General features: G+C 40.6%; 2 protein-coding genes across 2 annotated transcripts; one reads left to right on the forward strand and one right to left on the reverse strand.

The window, feature by feature from the left end:
- Positions 1-1,492: 1,492 nt before the first annotated feature.
- LOC145392503 (mitochondrial import inner membrane translocase subunit Tim29-like) lies at positions 1,493-6,535 on the reverse strand. Its single transcript, XM_080266893.1, has 4 exons — positions 6,436-6,535; positions 4,284-4,385; positions 3,064-3,238; positions 1,493-1,884 (listed from the first exon to the last, which is right to left on the reverse strand). The coding sequence occupies exons 1-4, from the start codon at positions 6,533-6,535 to the stop codon at positions 1,584-1,586; spliced, it is 678 nt and encodes a 225-aa protein (XP_080123019.1). The 3' UTR covers positions 1,493-1,583.
- A 3,141-nt stretch (positions 6,536-9,676) lies between these two features.
- On the forward strand, positions 9,677-17,028 carry LOC145392534 (PRELI domain-containing protein 2-like). Its single transcript, XM_080266934.1, has 4 exons — positions 9,677-9,880; positions 14,607-14,767; positions 16,025-16,105; positions 16,913-17,028. Exons 1-4 carry the CDS (start codon positions 9,677-9,679, stop codon positions 17,019-17,021), a joined length of 555 nt encoding a protein of 184 aa, XP_080123060.1. The 3' UTR covers positions 17,022-17,028.
- Positions 17,029-17,319: the final 291 nt, after the last annotated feature.

Genomic DNA, 17,319 nt, shown 5'->3' on the forward strand with positions numbered 1-17,319 from the left:
CCTCCTTAGGGATCATGGCCTCTGGCTACATATAAACAAACAGACATAAGTATTATGATTGTTTGATCATGTGGAACACAAAAGACAAGAGAATGGCCATGGGGAAAGTGAAAGGATAAACTTGAATGTCTAAATGATGGCAAAACAGAAAGGGATGAAGGAATACAAGTAAGTCTTGATAAGACTAGAGTACATGGACATCTTTCAGTCTGTTAAACTACCAGTACAAGATATATTGTACTTATATTAGGATATACACTTATCCAGTATCTAGATGAGAAGAGAAGGAGAGAAGTTTCTAGTTCATCTTCATGAGCTGCATACAGTACCATTATTGATGTGATAATACTCTGTACAGTAAAAATTTGCATTCTTCATTTTATATGGCTTAAATATATCAGGGAGTATATATCATTATAATAACCAGGGTGTGATGTATATTCATTACTTCCCACCTCAGAACAGTTCATATTGGGCTATTTTTACACTATAAATGTTATTTTTACATTATGAATGCATTATTGCTTGGAGGAGACAAAGGAATAATACAACAAAATACTACTGCATCACAATCAAACATTCACCAATACTTCCCTGCTGTCTGGCAATGAAAGGTGTACATGAAACAGTTTTATATAACAGCAATATGAAGCACAAAACTAAAGAGTGTGAGAAGGAAGGATTATCTTAAGTTCAGGGATGAATGAGAACTGTTAAAGGCAGGAAACAATGCTGGCAAGGGTTTATTGGCAAACTTTTGCATGTGATAGTGCAAAGAATGTGGTACTTCATATGACCACTAGGGTAAGGAAGTAGAAGAGAGAGAGAGATTAACAGTAACTGAGAGATGTAAGGTCAAAGCAACCAGGATATATTTCTGCCATGGTCATTGCCTTTTGGGGGAAGCAAGGCATAAGTGATAAATTATGATGGCAAATGGTCTCATTCAAAGTAGTTTCTATCACTGAGTATATGAATTTCCACAGGCCACTCCTCAAAACCCCATGATTTTTTTTCATTCTTGGATACTATACTTGAATGTACCACAATATTTTACTGGTATAGCCTAGCACAAAATCAGTCAGGGAAAATACAGCCTGTCTACAGTCATTATTAATTGTAATCAGTTCATGAAAGCATAGTTCAGAACATCGTATATATTATATGAAAAAAATATTATGGAACAGTACATGCCATATTAGGAACTCATACATTTAACTGTATCTTCAGTTTAGCAGTATGTTTCCATGTGATGGGGGGGAAAAAAATGTCATTAAATATGACTTAACACTTTTGCTGCATAACTCAAAGTTCGTAAACAAAAATGATATACATATTTAGAAATGCATCCAGAAACTAAGACTGTACTGTAGACTGAAAACAGAAGTAGACTCTATGATGTGTCAAATAAAAGAATCTCATTATATCTGAAAGGTATATTACTCTTAATCCTATACAGTATACAGAATCATTACATACTACTCTACCCTATATGCACAATCATTATGTACCGTACTAACTTACTCTACCCCTATTATTACATACTAACTTACTCTTATCCCTATATACAATTATCTACTAACCTAACTCTCAGATTTAAGTAATACTGAAGTTACTGTTGAGGACACTGCTTCTTTCAAGGTTTTCCAGCCAGAAGTGAACACTGACTCATTGGCCTCATTTACTGGCCATTCGTTTGGGTTGATATCAAAGTCTTTCATCTTCCTGTCAATGACCCACCACCTCCCTAAGAAGCCCACATCAACGATGCGTTGATGAAATGTCAAATAGCGTGGTTTGAGGTACTCACACCGGCTTTTGAACACACCACATTCTTTTGAGTAGTTATCCACCCACAGGAAAGAACAAAAGCCAATGCTTAACCTGGAAAAAAAAAATAAATAAATAAATAAGTTTCACAAAAATGCGGACAATATATTTTTTTCCAAAGTGTACCTGGCTCTAGGTTTATACAGTATTCAAACAGTACAATACGACCTTGGTCACAATATTTGGGACTGGAAAAAACACACACACACACACACACACACACACACATAAACAGAAGTCATACAAAGAGAACTTATTTGGAATTGGACCCCAATAACATCTCAAAAATTCCAACAATCTTTACAGTAAAAAGTTAAATACTAATGGCTTTTCAGGCAATGTGAAAAGAATTCAGACACTGAGCAGCATGGACAGCTGCCATTAAGTGACCAAGACTGATGCATGCAAGCATATTGGAGCCTTAACATTAAAAGTGAACTAAACAAATAAACAAACAAATACACACACACACACACACACACACACACACACATGGTAAAGAGTGGTCTTAGTACCTGCACTACAGATTATCTACACCACCTTTCTTTTAATCTGATTTTTTTCTGCATACATATCAGCTGACTCAAACTTTTTTTTTTGTCCAGGCAGTTTCCCATGTTTCCCATGCTTGCATGGGTCATCTTTTCACTCAATGTCTGCTTTCCAAGGAACACAGTCTCCTGCAACACTCTGGTCATCCTCTAACCCTATGGGCATTTCTCAGGATCTTATCCCATGTTTTTCTTGATCTACCAGCAGGGACTGTTCTTTCCACTTTCAGGTATTTACAGAACTTTACCCACTTACTCTTATACATTCTCTTCACGTGTCTAATCCACCACAGATTATCCATGTGCATCACCTCATGGGCAGACTGAAATGATCTGGACATGCAGTTGCTTAACCTCCATCTAACTGGCCAAGCAGACTCACTGACCAAAGGTAAGTAACTGCTTCTAAGCAGTCATCCTACATGGACAGTTTGTAGGGATCCAGTGCTACTTGTTATAGACAGTGGCTCACCAGGGTCCTTCCCATGGCAAGATACAGGGAAATAGGAGGAGGTTTGGCTCCCAGGTGGATGCTGTAGCTACCCAACTCAAAGTGCAGTGCTACAATTTGTAGGCTCTCATTGGTGATTGGTTTGGACATGCAGAAAGAAGGTGCATACTGTGACTCATCAGACCAAGACAATACTGTAAAAATAAATATAAAAAGCTATTCTGTATTTACCTCCTAACTAAGCCATGTGTGTAGCAATCCACCATGTAATTGAAGTGACTGTCAACCTCAGGATTACGGATTTTAGAGCTCAGCATGGAAGACTCATTTTTGAATTCTTGCAATGTGTCCTCGTAATCCTTCAAGTCAGGATTTGTCTTCACAGCATAAATAAGCCCAGATATAACTGAAACATGAAGAATATTACAGTAATAATGCACAGATAGTCACTGTTGCCACAATTAACTCACTGAATCTGGTGCTGTAATCTATAGGTTTATTCTTGCTACCTACACATGATTTTATTTATTTTCAGGCAGGTATTTTGTAATGAAAGGGTCATTGAGAGATATATCTAAACCCACTAGTTCAAAAAGTTTTTTTTTCCCTAAGATTAAATCATCCAAAAGTAGCAAGAACATACTACAGTGGCTATAAAATACAACACTGGATTAACATGGTCATTGTGTTAGGTATGAAAGATACAATGGTAGCAGCTAATTCTGTATAACCCCCCACCCCCCACAAAGGAAGGAGGTGGACTGCAGACGGGGGAAACCACAGCCTGCAGTCCACTGACTTAATATTTCAGATGAACCTATGACTGCTGCTATTACTGCTGCTATTGCTGCTGCTGCTACTACTATTACTACTACTAAAATACATGGTATCAATTACTTGGTTTCCATTACTATTACAACTACTAGTATGGTACTTAATATTTTGATCTACTACTGTATATCACCATTACATTAGCTGCCATCTATTACACTGCTGTTACAATTACTACTACTTTGTGACAGATAGTAGATGTAGATTAATCATTCAAAAAAAAGATTGTGTTGTGAACCCTGAAATTACTCCACAATGACATACTTGCTGAATAACTCTATAAAACGATGAATAAAATCACGAGAGGCTTGACCTCTGAGAAAAAGTCCTTCCTGCGAAACCATTCAGCGAAGAACGAAACTGGTCAAGTAATGTACAGGTCTAACACAGGATCAACATATAAGAGCTTCAGCTAGGATTGCCAGATACTACAGTTACTTCCTTGTACAGTATTTCTTCTGGTTGTAGCTATTTTGCCTTCTTAGAATAAAACAGTTGAATGACAATAAATGAACACATCAACATACCAGTACTGTACAATGAGGTCATACTGTACACTAGGATACAGATATTCTACATTCTGGTCTAATATTCAAAAGAACTAAGACAAAAGTACTCACGTGAAATGTAACAGCCAGCCTTCACAGGATGTTTCCGAGAGTCAGCTGCCAACTCAAATGCAACCTCCTTGTAGTCTTGAGCCACCGTCACCCAGTAATCACCTACAGAAGATACAAGTTGATAAATCTAGTATAACAGTACCGTATATAAAAAAATTTCACACTAAAATCAGTGTCAGTATGGAAAGTTTGTGCAAATGAAATTATTTAACTCTTTACTGTTTACAAGGGCCACAAGTACACTACCATAAGTGACAAAATCTATACGGGCCTAGTGTACTGTATAGTACTGTACAGTTGTTATCGTTGTGCTACCCCAGTCTGTCTGATTGAGCAGACACATCAACTGCAGGCATGCTACTGCCCCTACAGGACCATTCCATGCAGTGAACTGGTGTCTTACATGCTGATAACGGTGTGTTGCCATATCGAGGTGTGGGGACTGGTGTGGAGGTTTGGTTCTTGGGTGGATGCCACAATTGCATCTCTCATCCCAGCTAACAGAGGAAACATAGTAGGTTCCACACCACCTCATTATTTGACTACATGGTTACTACCCAGCATTATAATGGTTTCCTGTGTTACAAGAAACCATTCCGCTTGTCAGTGTAGAGCCACCTCAAGTGAAAAGAAGAGTAATAAACAGTGATAAGAAGGATGGAGGAAATAGAATAGAGGGGGGTAAATACAGAAAAATAATGATAGACATGAAGGAAGAAGTAGGCAGCACTAAATCAAGTGAGTGGATGATAGGCGCCCCCACCTACCACCAACTGTACAGTATTTTGGTTATCCTGCTTTAGTCAGACTGTTTTCAGCAGGTGGAACTGCGGCATTCCTACAACTTGAATACGAAGCTGTAGTTGCATGGAATTTGATGAGCCATAGTTATGAGGTAGGAATAAGGCTCTTTAGTTACTAGTCAGATTAATCATCCACTTAACCACTAAATGGGCTGAGAGGGGTTAGGGATCTTCTTTAGATTAGAAAAAATGCACCATTGGTACCAGACTGTTGATTTCTCTCATTCGTTCATACAGTATATCTGATGCACGACATGCACTTCTACGGGTATTTACCAAGCTAAGGAAAACCTAGTCAGACTAGGCTAGTAACAGTAACCCCTATACAGTACTAGGAGGGTATGCGCACATGTACAGTGCTGCACAATTAAGTGTGCATGGGGAGGAAGGGATTTGTTATTCTGATAGCAGGTAGTTTTATTCAGCTCAAGACAGCCTCTTGGTAGTGGCTTTTTTATTTTTGTATTTTTGTCTGACTTTGAGCAAAGTTCATTCTCTGAGGCCCTGCAGATCTCCTAGCCACATTCCATACACCTTCATATGTCACATCCAGCTCAAAAATCAATCATAAGTTTACTAAAATTGTCTGGAAGCAGCAACAGACATAACATATCAATATAGCGTGGAAGTTAATGGCCACTATATTAAAGGCATATCTAATTTTGACTGGGCTATTATTACCACTCTAAGTAAGAGAACTGTACAACAAAGAATCATTCATACAGTAAACTCTCTCTAATTCGAATCCAAATAATTCAGAAATCGGTTAATTTGAATCTTCTTTAACCACCAGACAAATAATTTTAATTTGGACAGAAATTTAAATTAGCGAGACAAGTCCGAAAATGGTTCCAGTGATAAGTGGACGTGAACAGTTTTTGTAGTGATAAGTGTAGTAATAAATGTAATTTTTAAGAACTGTACAGTACCTTCAGTATATACAGTTAAGTATACTGTACTCTACTACTGTGTTAAAAGACTTCATTATCAAGGTTTGACATTATTTTATTTATTGTATTGTGCACTCTTTGTGTATAAAGTAATAACATACTGTACTGTTCAATGCTTTTGTGTAAAAGCCATGTTTTAGTGAGCAAGGGTGTGATTTGGGGATAGGAGCAAGCATGAGCTCCAATAATTTAGATTTTTGGATAATTCGACATAGGGTTCCCCCCAATTAATCCAAATTATAGAGGGTCTACTGTATAATCAAATTTAAAAAGTAACTTACAGAAAACAGTAGTGTAACACTTAATAACTTGCAGTGGTTAGCTAATTCACACACCAAAAAAAATAAAGAATATTGTACTGTATTCCATACATCAAGAAAAAAAAAAAAAAAAACTTACCCCATTTTTGCAAAAAACCACCCTTCAGTTTCTGTGGCAGCCTGATTCTCCAAGGCTTTTTGGTAGACAGTGATGACATTTGCCGCACATGGGACAGCATGGTTCCTGTTTTCCATATGCAGCTAACTGAAAATATGGGCAAATGAAAAAAAAAAGGAGAGAGAGAGAGAATAGTTACCGTACTGCCAGTCCCATTCTACCTCCTTCCATGTGTAGGAATTCCAAGCAAGGCTAGGCTACTACAGTTCAGCACACTGAAAGAGCAGATGACCCACCTACTAACCCTGATGGCATTGACGTTGTTGGAAGGGCACAAGTCAACAGTGAGTGCAGTGGAAATGAGTTATTTAAGAGGAGCCTGTGGAGCCACATGGAGAGACAGGCTGACAAATGAGGATATAAAGGAGAGCTGTGGTGTGGATGTGGATGTGATAGGAAACGTTAGGAGGAATACACTGAGGTGGTTTGGCCATGTGGAGAGGATGGAGGGTGAAAGACTGATGAAGAGAGTGTATGTGAGTGAGGGGGAGGCCGAGGATGAGATGGAGGGATGGGGTGGAGAGGTATATGAGAGAGGGGGGTGTGAGTTGGAAGCAGGGCAGTGAAATGGCGGGGGACAGGGCAACGTGGAGGCGATTTGTTTGTGGCCACCCCGAATGGGACTGAGGCGTCTGGCAATAGATAGATAGATAGGTTTTTCTCAGGCAAGGTATAAAATTTTTGCTTTTTGCCTAACTTCAACTCGTTAATTTGAAATTTTATTTTCTTTGTTCTCTTTTTTTGAACATACTATGATAAAGTACAGCTATTCAGCTTTAAAATGACACCAAAACCAACATTCTATCATGAAAAGTGTATTTACACCGACGAGCAATCAAAATAAAATATTGGGCCGCAAAGATGTGGGTTGGCGTGAGTGGCTGACTCTAGCACAGACATAATCTACCCGGCCCAGAAACCTGATAGGGTTAACAATGAAATACGCTAGTTATGAAGAAGTGCTACGGAAAGGGCAGAGCTACAGTAACCTTAAGCTGTTACTGAGCTTCGTATGTTGTAACAGGCAAAGTCTATGCAACTTAGGGTAAAAGAAACACTCCTGACCACTCACACAGCTGCACTTCTTTTCCCCACAATGTGTTAGTTGCAAGGGCTGAGGGATCCCAGAAATAGTGTTTATGATTGTACCTAGTCAATTTGTCTACTTCCCGCCCGGAAAAACTAGCGACATTCATCATCTTCTTTTGAATCTAGATTTGATTTGACGAAATATTTATTGTTGTAAAGGGTACACTGATTCAGTTTGGCTGTCTCTGCTTCACCCATCATCTGCTCATATATACTAAATTCTTTCCCAACCTTCATAGCCGCCTTCTTGACAGTACCTCTCGCAACAGTGGCTAATCCAGTCACCTCTGCCCTCACACATAAACAGGTGTCAGTTATTTTTTATCATTGGAATAAGTTCCAGTTAGAGAGATCATCAAAAGGAGCTTGTCTGTCGATCTTATTTTATTTCCTGATTATTCGGAGTATTTTTCTCATTCGCTTTTAAGTCCTACTAAAATCCGACCGGGAGCCTTATTAGCTCTGCCTAAGGTTGACGTTTGGGAGACTTGTAATGATTATCTTAATAGTATATGACAGGCACAGAATGATTTGGTAATTAATCAGTAACAGTATAAATTGCCGGTTGAAGCAAATAGAGAATTAGAGATGCTTCCGGTGAACAGAGAGTGAGGATACGGAGAGTCTGAGGAGGGCAGTGAACGATCATATTTGGAAGGTTGTGTTGTGATAACACTACGGTAGATTTCCAAAGGGACCACAGTGTTATCAGGCTTTACTGTCGGCATAATACACTCCAAGGTGACATTTTAGCAGTCTAAGCCTCGTTGAGGAGCCCACTGGCCTACTAACGTCAACACATAGGGGAAGTGTGAACTACTGTAGATTGTGGACAAGCCCCCCAAATCTGATCAACGTGTGTGATGATGGCAGAACGTGCCTAGACAGTGTCGTTGCTGACAACATTACAGTGTGGTATACAGACTGATCATATTAGCCATTACACATGATTGTCAAGATTTTTTTTAACAGTTGTACATGTTCCATAATATTTTAAAAACTAGGGGGTTTGCTCATATCTTTTCATTGTTTTGATAGTATGGCTGAATAGGTGGTGGTGTTGGGATGGTCACCCTCATGATAAGATAGCAAAGTAGGCTTACAGTACCTACTATGTGTGTATCATGAGTGCATTAGCAGTCCAGAACTACGGGTGGTAATATCCCTGAAATGCATATTAGCAAAGTGTAAAATAATACTGAACTATGTAAGTTAATAGAAGTAATAATGGTGTTCATATACTCATTTTACTCAAACTTTGCTGGAAATTGCCATCTTCCTTGAGTGCAGAGTAATTAGATTAACACTAGAAAATTATACATGCCATGAGAAAGTAGTATGGAAAAAATGTAAAGCCTTAGTATTGTCCTCTTGTGCCACTGATGTGAATGAAATAGACAGCAAAGGGATGAAAATATGGGCCAAGTTAAGATTAAAACAGTCTCATATCCAGAGTTAGTAACAGCTGTTCCAAACGAGGGGGTAAGATTAAAGTCTTAATGAACAGATGTCTTATAGCTTCATTTCTTCATTTTGTTGCCTCTGTTACCAGCCAAGCCTTTGTAATTACAATATTGCAAACTTGTAATTTGTATTCCGGGCTGATCAGAAGCATTAGTAGGCTATTGGGGGAGGCGGTGGCTCAGTCGGTAGAGAGGTGGCCTGTGGACCTATCGGACCCAGGTTCAAATCCCCGCTGGGGCAGGGAACAGTTTAAGGATTTGAATTTCATATAAAGTAGACTTTACCGATCTACTAGAAAGTCTGCTGACATGTCGTGAAAATACCCCTGCTAATACCATTACATCAGTCCTGTATGAGACAGCCCTAGCATGTATTCAGTATGGATGGTTGGTGTTACTGCTAAAGTGGTGACATGTAGAGGTGTACGATATGTAGGAGGACTACTGGGCCTTGGGAGCAGGCTGTTAAGCCTATGCCCAGAGTCGAGCACTTAAAAAAACAAAAACAAAAACAAAAAATCATGTGATCATACCATACCAACCTTACAGCTTGACTTTTCAACAAATTCAAAAAATCAAACATTTGCTTTCATTGTTGTGTACAGGATAAACTGATTTTTTATATCCTTTTTCCTTTACAGCTATGAAGCATGACAATCACAGTCACAGCAGAACATGTTTACCAAGAGCCAGTGGAAGTGGTAGCAGCAACACACCTCTGCAAATTCCCCAATGACTATGATCCAAACATTCTCAGTTGCACAACAGTCGAGAAGAAGCGAATGGGGGATGGCCGCACCTACACCAGGAGAGTGGCTGCTGTTAGGAATGTTTTACCTCACATACTAAGAAGAGTAAGTTCTTAGATTTGAGGGGAGAAAACCTGTAAGACTTTTTCTATCTATCTATCTATCTATTGCCAGACGCCTCAATCCCGTTTGGGGTGGCCACAAACAAATCGCCTCCAAGTCACCCTGTCCCCCGCCATTTCACTGCCCTGCTCCCAACTCACACCCCCCTCTCTCATATACCTCTCCACCCCATCCCTCCATCTCATCCTCGGCCTCCCCCTCCCTCTTCCCCCCTCCACCTCACTCACATACACTCTCTTCGTCAGTCTTTCACCCTCCATCCTCTCCACATGGCCAAACCATCTCAGTGTGTTCCTCATAACGCTTCCTATCACATCCACATCCACACCACAATGCTCCTTTATATCCTCATTCGTCAGCCTGTCTCTCCACGTGACTCCACAGGCTCCTCTTAAATAACTCATTTCCACTGCTCTCACTCTTGACTTGTGTCCTTCCAACAATGTCCAAGCTTCACTTCCGTACGTTAAAGTTGGTATCACAATACTGTCATGCAGTAACTTTTTCACTTCCATGCTCACTTCCCTGTTTCTTATCACTGCTTTCAAGGAACCAGCAACCTTTCTTCCCTGCTGTACCCTTTCAAGCACTTCACCCTCCAAACCTCCATCCTTACTCATCACACTACCCAAATACTTAAACGTACTCACATTTTCCAATTCCTCACCATCTAAACTCGCTGTACATTCACTAACTTCACCTCTTTCAAAGACCATCACTTTACTCTTCCCTACATTCACCTTTAGGTTCCGTTTCTTACACACTCTCTCAAACTCATCCACCAAGCCTTGCAGCTCCCCTTCGTCTTCACTCAACAACACAGTATCATCTGCAAACAACAGTACAGGGAGTTTCCAAACACTATCCTCTCTCACCAGGGCCACTCCAACATCCACTACCCTACCTTGTACCTCTTTTATTACCCCATCCATGTACAGATTGAACAACCATGGAGACATGACACATCCCTGTTTCAAACCAACTTTCAAAGAGAAAAATTCACTTAGTTCACCATCCACACGCACTGCAGCCTTCGCACCATCGTACATACTCTTCACAGCATTCAACAACTTCCCATCTACTCCATATATTCTTAACACTTTCCACAATCCTTGTCTATCCACCCTGTCATATGCTTTCTCCAAATCCATGAAAGCCGCATACAACTTCTTTCCCTTCTCTAGAAACTTTTCCACTAAAGATCTAAGAATGAATATCTGATCTACACAACCTCTTCCCTTCCTAAAGCCTCCCTGTTCTTCTCCAACTAATTTCTCTGTTCTTTCTCTAACTCTGTCTATAAGTATCCTACCATACACTTTTCCTATTATACTAAGAAGACAAATGCCCCTATGATTACCACACACTTCTTTTTCCCCTTTTCCTTTGTACAAGGGAATAATTATACCTGACTTCCAATCCTCCGGGACTCTACCTTCCTCCCAGGCCAATCTGCACATCTTCCACATCCATTCTACTACTATCTCTCCCCCATGCTTCAGCATTTCACCACACACTCCATCAATTCCTGGGGCTTTCCCCGATTTAACTTTCTTCATTGCTTCCACAACTTCTATCCTACTGATTTCTTCCTGTCTTCTCACCTCTCTCCTTCTCCCAGCCATTCCCCAGCCACTTATACTCGCATTACTTCCATCCTCTACGTTCAACAATTCCTTAAAGTGTTCTCTCCATCTGCTCACTTTTTCTCCCTTCTCCACTAGTAATCTACCATTTTTATCTTTCACTCCCCTGTTAACTTCACTTCCACCCTGTCTTACTCTTTTCACTTCTCTCCAGAACATTTTCTTACAGTCCCTCCACTTTACACTCAAATTCCTTCCAAATTCCTCATCCACTCTCTTCTTACTCTCTCTTACTAATCTTTTCACCTCTCTCTTCCTTTCCACATATAACTCTCTCTTCCGCCTCTCAACTTCTTCCACGCCCCTATTTCTCACCCATTCATTGTATGCTTTCTTCTTTTGTGCCACAGCCTGTTTCACCTCTTCAGTCCACCACGCTGTTCCTTGCACCCCCCTCCGCCTTCTCTTCCTTCCACACACCATATCACATGCTGCACATATTTCTTCTGTAAATATCTTACACACACCTTCCACGTCTCCCATCTGCTCCAATTCATATTTGCCCAATCGGTCCTCCACTTCTCTCTTATACTCTGCCTTTTTCTCATCCTCTTGTAACCTTTCCACTCTCCTTGCAACTACTCCTTCCTCTTGTCTTTCCCTTCTTTTATCCCTCCATCTCACTTGCATCCTAATTCTGGCCACCACCAAGTAGTGGTCAGAAAGTCCACTCCCCCAACCTCTATACACTCTTGCATCCTTTACACATCTTCGCATCCTTTCATCCACACACACATAATCAATCATTGCCTTCCTTTCATTCAGTTCACCACCCACCCTTCTCATCACTCGCCATGTATACCTGTGGATCATTTTATGCCTGAAGAGGGTATTGGCTATCACCAACCCCCTCCCAGCACAAATGTCCACTAACGCACTCCCATTCTCACCTATCTTGGCAGGCACACCCCACTCACCAACTATTCCATCCACCTTCACATTACCAACTTTACCATTCATATCACCAATCAAAAACACTCTCTCATTCCTTCCAAACTTTTCCATGCACATTTCCACATTTGTCCAGAACTCTTCTCTCACTCTTCTAGCACGATCTTGCGTTGGCGCATACACACACACAATCGCCCACATTTGTATTCCAACTTTCAACTTTACCCACACAATCCTTGACCCAACTGATCCATACTGTCTTATGCTCTTCTTCCATCTTTTACTCACAACTATACACACTCCTTCCTTTGCCCTCTCATTCTCATCTACTCCTGCACATATACCCCATCCATACTCCCATTCTCTCACACTTTCTCCTCTCCATTTTGTTTCAGTTATTCCACATACATCCACTTTCGCACCCTGAAGCACCTGGACAATCTCTCTCTCTTTCACCTCATCATTCGCTCCTCTTACATTCCATGTACTCATTACCAAGTCCTTTGTCCGGTCCTGGGTCGTCAACGTTTGGTCAGTCCTTGTCCGAGGCTTCTTGTTTGTTTTTTTAGTTAGTTGTTTTCCAGGGAGGGGCACTAACCCTCCGCCAACATTGTGTCCAGGCATAAGTGGGTTGGTGGTCTCAGATCTGGTTCCAGGGCCCAGTGAAACAAGATCAGAAGCCCGTAAATTGTTCCCTCCAAGAAAAAACAAAAACAAGATAACAGAGAGCCAAATTTAAGATCTGTTAATTTTGAGATGCCTGGACACACTGCTTTTGAAAGACTGGAGAGCATAAGCAGTAGGAAATAAAGACAGAGGGAAACAGTTCCAGAGTTGACCTGTTGCATACATGAGTGTTAGATGTGTGAATGATGAGTGTTAAAGGCTAAAGGTGGAGAAGGTACCTAAGGGAGAAAGATTTAGGATAAGCCTGCTGAATGTCACATTCATTACGAAATTCCTGTACATTGTAGCCACCATACTTTCTCTTATTTTTGTCGTAAATGCAATACAGCACAGTACAGTACAGTGCTATATCTAAATGCCCTATGTTTTATTGGGGAAGTAGGGTTAAGACTGAATACTAGTTAACTTCATTGTGTAGGCTTTGGTAATTGTCAGGTATAATCCTGGCTCTATCTGGTTGCAACAAGACCCCCTTGCAGGAGTCAGTGCTGCTGTCACAGAAAACATCATGTTCTGGAATACCATTATCTTTGGGTGGCTTTGCATTGGGTGACAAGCCAAATGGTTTCCTGTAAGCCAAGAAACCATTTACAAGCTGGGTGGTAACCATATAACCAAACCATATGTGCTCCCTACATGTCAACAAGTGGGTTGGTGGAGGGTTAGTGCCCCTCCCCGTAAAACAAATAACTCAAAGTCAAGTGGCCACCTCTTTGGGATTATGGTATCTGGCAGTAGATAGTAGATACTGTAGATAGAATATTGTTAGACTTTATGATCAGTGACCTTTATTGACTTTTTTTTTTTTTTTTTTTTTAGCTGTAAAGTCAACAGTAGCTAAATGCATTATAATTTCCTGGTTGTTGTTGTGCTACCCCAGTCTGTTTGATCAAGCAGACACATCAACAGTAGGCAAGCAACCGCCCCTGCAAGGCTGTCCCTTGCAGTTAATTGATGTTCCCATGCTGCTCACAGTGCTTCACTGTGGTGTGGGGAACAGTGTGAAGACTTGGTTCATTGGTGGATGTTGCATTTGCATCTCTTCACCCAGTTAACATGGGTGCCATAGTAGGCTCCACATCACCCCAGTATTTGGCTGTATAGTTACCACCCAGCAGTGTAAGTGGTTTTTTGGGTTACAGGAAACCATTAGCTTGTCACCTGGGTTACAGGAAACCTTAAGGCTTGTCACTCAATCTAGAACCACCTGAAGTTGAAAGAAGAGTAATAAACAGTAGCAGGAAGGGTGGGAGAAATACGTAGTGAGGAGGATGGACACAGAATGAGACATGAAGGAAGAAGTAGGTAGCACTATATCAAATGAGTGGGTGTTGTTAATCTATATTGCAATCAGAAGGCTGATTTACCAATTTCCCCCTAGGCTAATTTAGAATACCAATACTGCCATATAGGAAATGTAATATTTTGGAACATAATGAGGACTTCCTATACCTGTATGTAAACCATTATTATTTGATTTACAGGTAAAGAGCCTGCAAGAAGAAGAGTTCCAGATCGAGGAGGAATGTTGGTGGGATCGAAATTTAAGGAAGTTTAATGTGAAATCTCGTAACCTCTCCGTCACTGACTGGGTCACCATGGCTGAAGCTTCCACATACAGTCCTCACCACCAAAATCCAAATTGGTAGAGATCTTATGTATCCTGTATTTGTACCCTTGAGTTTGTGGATGCTTTTTCAGTGTGCAGTATCTAGCCATCTCAAACTGGCAGGTTTAGATTACAGCCTTAACATCTTTCAGTGTTAGAGGCCTTCGCTAAGGTGGTTGAAGTTATTTTTGCTGTAGTCTACATAAACTAAGAAAGACATCATCCAGAGTCAAGGGGTTAATCTATACAAGTTTTGTGTGTGTGTGTGTGTGTGTGTGTGTGTGTGTGTGTATTCCCTCTGCTACCAGATACTTTATTCAGCTTAGGTGAGATGGAACTAGAAAGGTCAGATAAAGCCTTAATTAACCCCATTATTACTAAGGGATTCTTAGCAAGCTGAATAAATTTGTCCAGAAGAATAAAAGAAAATTGTACCCTGAGGTTAAAGCGGTTTTTAATTACTGTGTTATTTTTAGTAAAAAAGGTTTTTATCAGTAGTTATCTATGATGTAAAAAATGAGGTAGGGAGCAGCTGTGCCTTGATGGAAGATGGCACCCTACCACATTGACCGTGGGCCTCCTCACAGGATGCATGGTTTATTGGGGAGATGCTCCCAGATTTAAATCTCAGTTGTTTCTCCTCCCCAGAGGTGCAAAATAACATCATGGCTCCCCTCCATGCACACAGTTCTGTTTGTCAGTCTGTGCTGACACAGAACGTGCCTGTCACTGTATGACAGAACCACACAGCACAACTAGGTACATAAAATAATCGCCACACAGACATAACCAGACCCACTTAAACATCACACCTCCCAACATTCCAGCATTAGCAATGAAGAATCACTTACATCTTACCTTCATGTGCAGAGCACTACATCTCTGTCAACACTGTATTACAGGCCCACATCCCAGCAACCACACATCAGAGTTATCAAAAAGAGCTGATCAAGTTTTCTTAGCCGGGCTTAGATTAGGACATCACCCAGCCTTCCTCAGCTATCAGCTTAGTTATTGGTATGGGTGGAATCAGAGGTGACACATGGTCTGCTTGTTGAATAGGCAGACGCACATACCTTACATAACAGAGCACCACACAGCACATGCCACACCAAGATGCAAGCACATTAACAACATTGGTATAGTATAGGGAACCTGTGGGATGACCCTGTAGGAGTAGTTGCCTACCCATGGTTGATGGGTCTGTTGAGTCAGGCAGACTGGAGTTGAGCAGCAGCAACTAATACTATATGTGAAATTTTCCTTGTGCTAATAAATTATGTTTCTTTTCAGGACACACTTTGAACAGGAGGGAGTAATCACAGTGCATGGACTTGGAACACTTGGCTCTCTTATTGAAATGTTTGGGAAGAGGTACTGTCTTTTGCAGTTTTAACTGTGCTGTCTCGTGCTCTAGCTATCAGTTTACCAGTATTTTGGTTCTGGAGAGGGACACTGTCTTGCACTGGCACCATTATAACTGGGTTATGCAAATGTCCTTCAGTTTCTCTGTCCTCCAAAAGGAGGATGTTAGACTGCAGAAAGAGTAACTTCAGCGTGTACTCTGCTGGTTCATATCCAGATGAGCCAAGGGTCAAAACAACATCTGTCAGCCATACAGTACCAATACTTTATTACTATATCAGGAGGATTAAGGCCTAGGACTAATGCAGACCATTAAAGTGAGAGTGACCTTCCATCTGCCCCAGAGTGTTATCTGAGCAATAAATACCAGCCACCCCTAAGAAGGGGGTGGAGGCCACATCTGAATGGAGTGCCATAACCCCATAGACCACCAAGTGTCCGTTTGGTTTGTTGTTATAAACTCGCATTGAGTCAATGTGTAGCTCTTTTTCCTAACAATATTTTAGTACAAGTATATTCTGAGTGTCGCATTTGATGTTAAAACTGATTATTCTCAAGGCAGTCCTTTTCATCACAGCTTTCATCAACACCTGTAATACAAGTCTTGCCTAAGTTGCAGATAATTATATGGTCATAGTCATCATCATCATCGTCATCATCACCCAGACCTCCTTTCCCACCCTAGGGCTGGGTGAGGAGTAGCAAGTTAGAATAAAACAAAAACTGTGTCATTGGATTGATGGGGCTCAGTGGTAATATGACTATTTTTAATGAATTTCCATTTCTGTTTGGGTAATACTTTTTTCTCCTCGGCAGGTTTCTGAGTGTAGGTGCCCAGCGCAGTATTGCAATAACAGAGAAGCTTATGGCAGAGAGGGGCAAGAAAATTAAATCTTTTTGGTATTCAGAGTTTCTCTTTGCTTGAAGTAGGAAGAACTAATAATGTCATAGGTCCCTGTCTTTCTCTGTCCCTCTCCAGAGATGCTTATTTATTCTTGTGTACTGTATCTTTATATAAAATGCTGTAATATGTTTGGATTGTTCTGGCAGTGTTGACATGTTTTTATTGTGCTAATCAGCTCAAAAGCATACTGATTTCTTGAGTGTATTATTGTAGCTATATTTATGAAGTAAGAACATAGTACTTCACCCTTTCTTTAAGTGGTGAAAAATGCCAGGATAGGAAAAGTGTCAGCATTCTTTTTCTTGACTTTGTTATAATT

Source organism: Coenobita brevimanus, chromosome 22, assembly GCF_032717465.1.
Source record: "Coenobita brevimanus isolate Jiangsu-jjx chromosome 22, ASM3271746v2, whole genome shotgun sequence".
Taxonomy (NCBI): domain Eukaryota; kingdom Metazoa; phylum Arthropoda; class Malacostraca; order Decapoda; family Coenobitidae; genus Coenobita; species Coenobita brevimanus.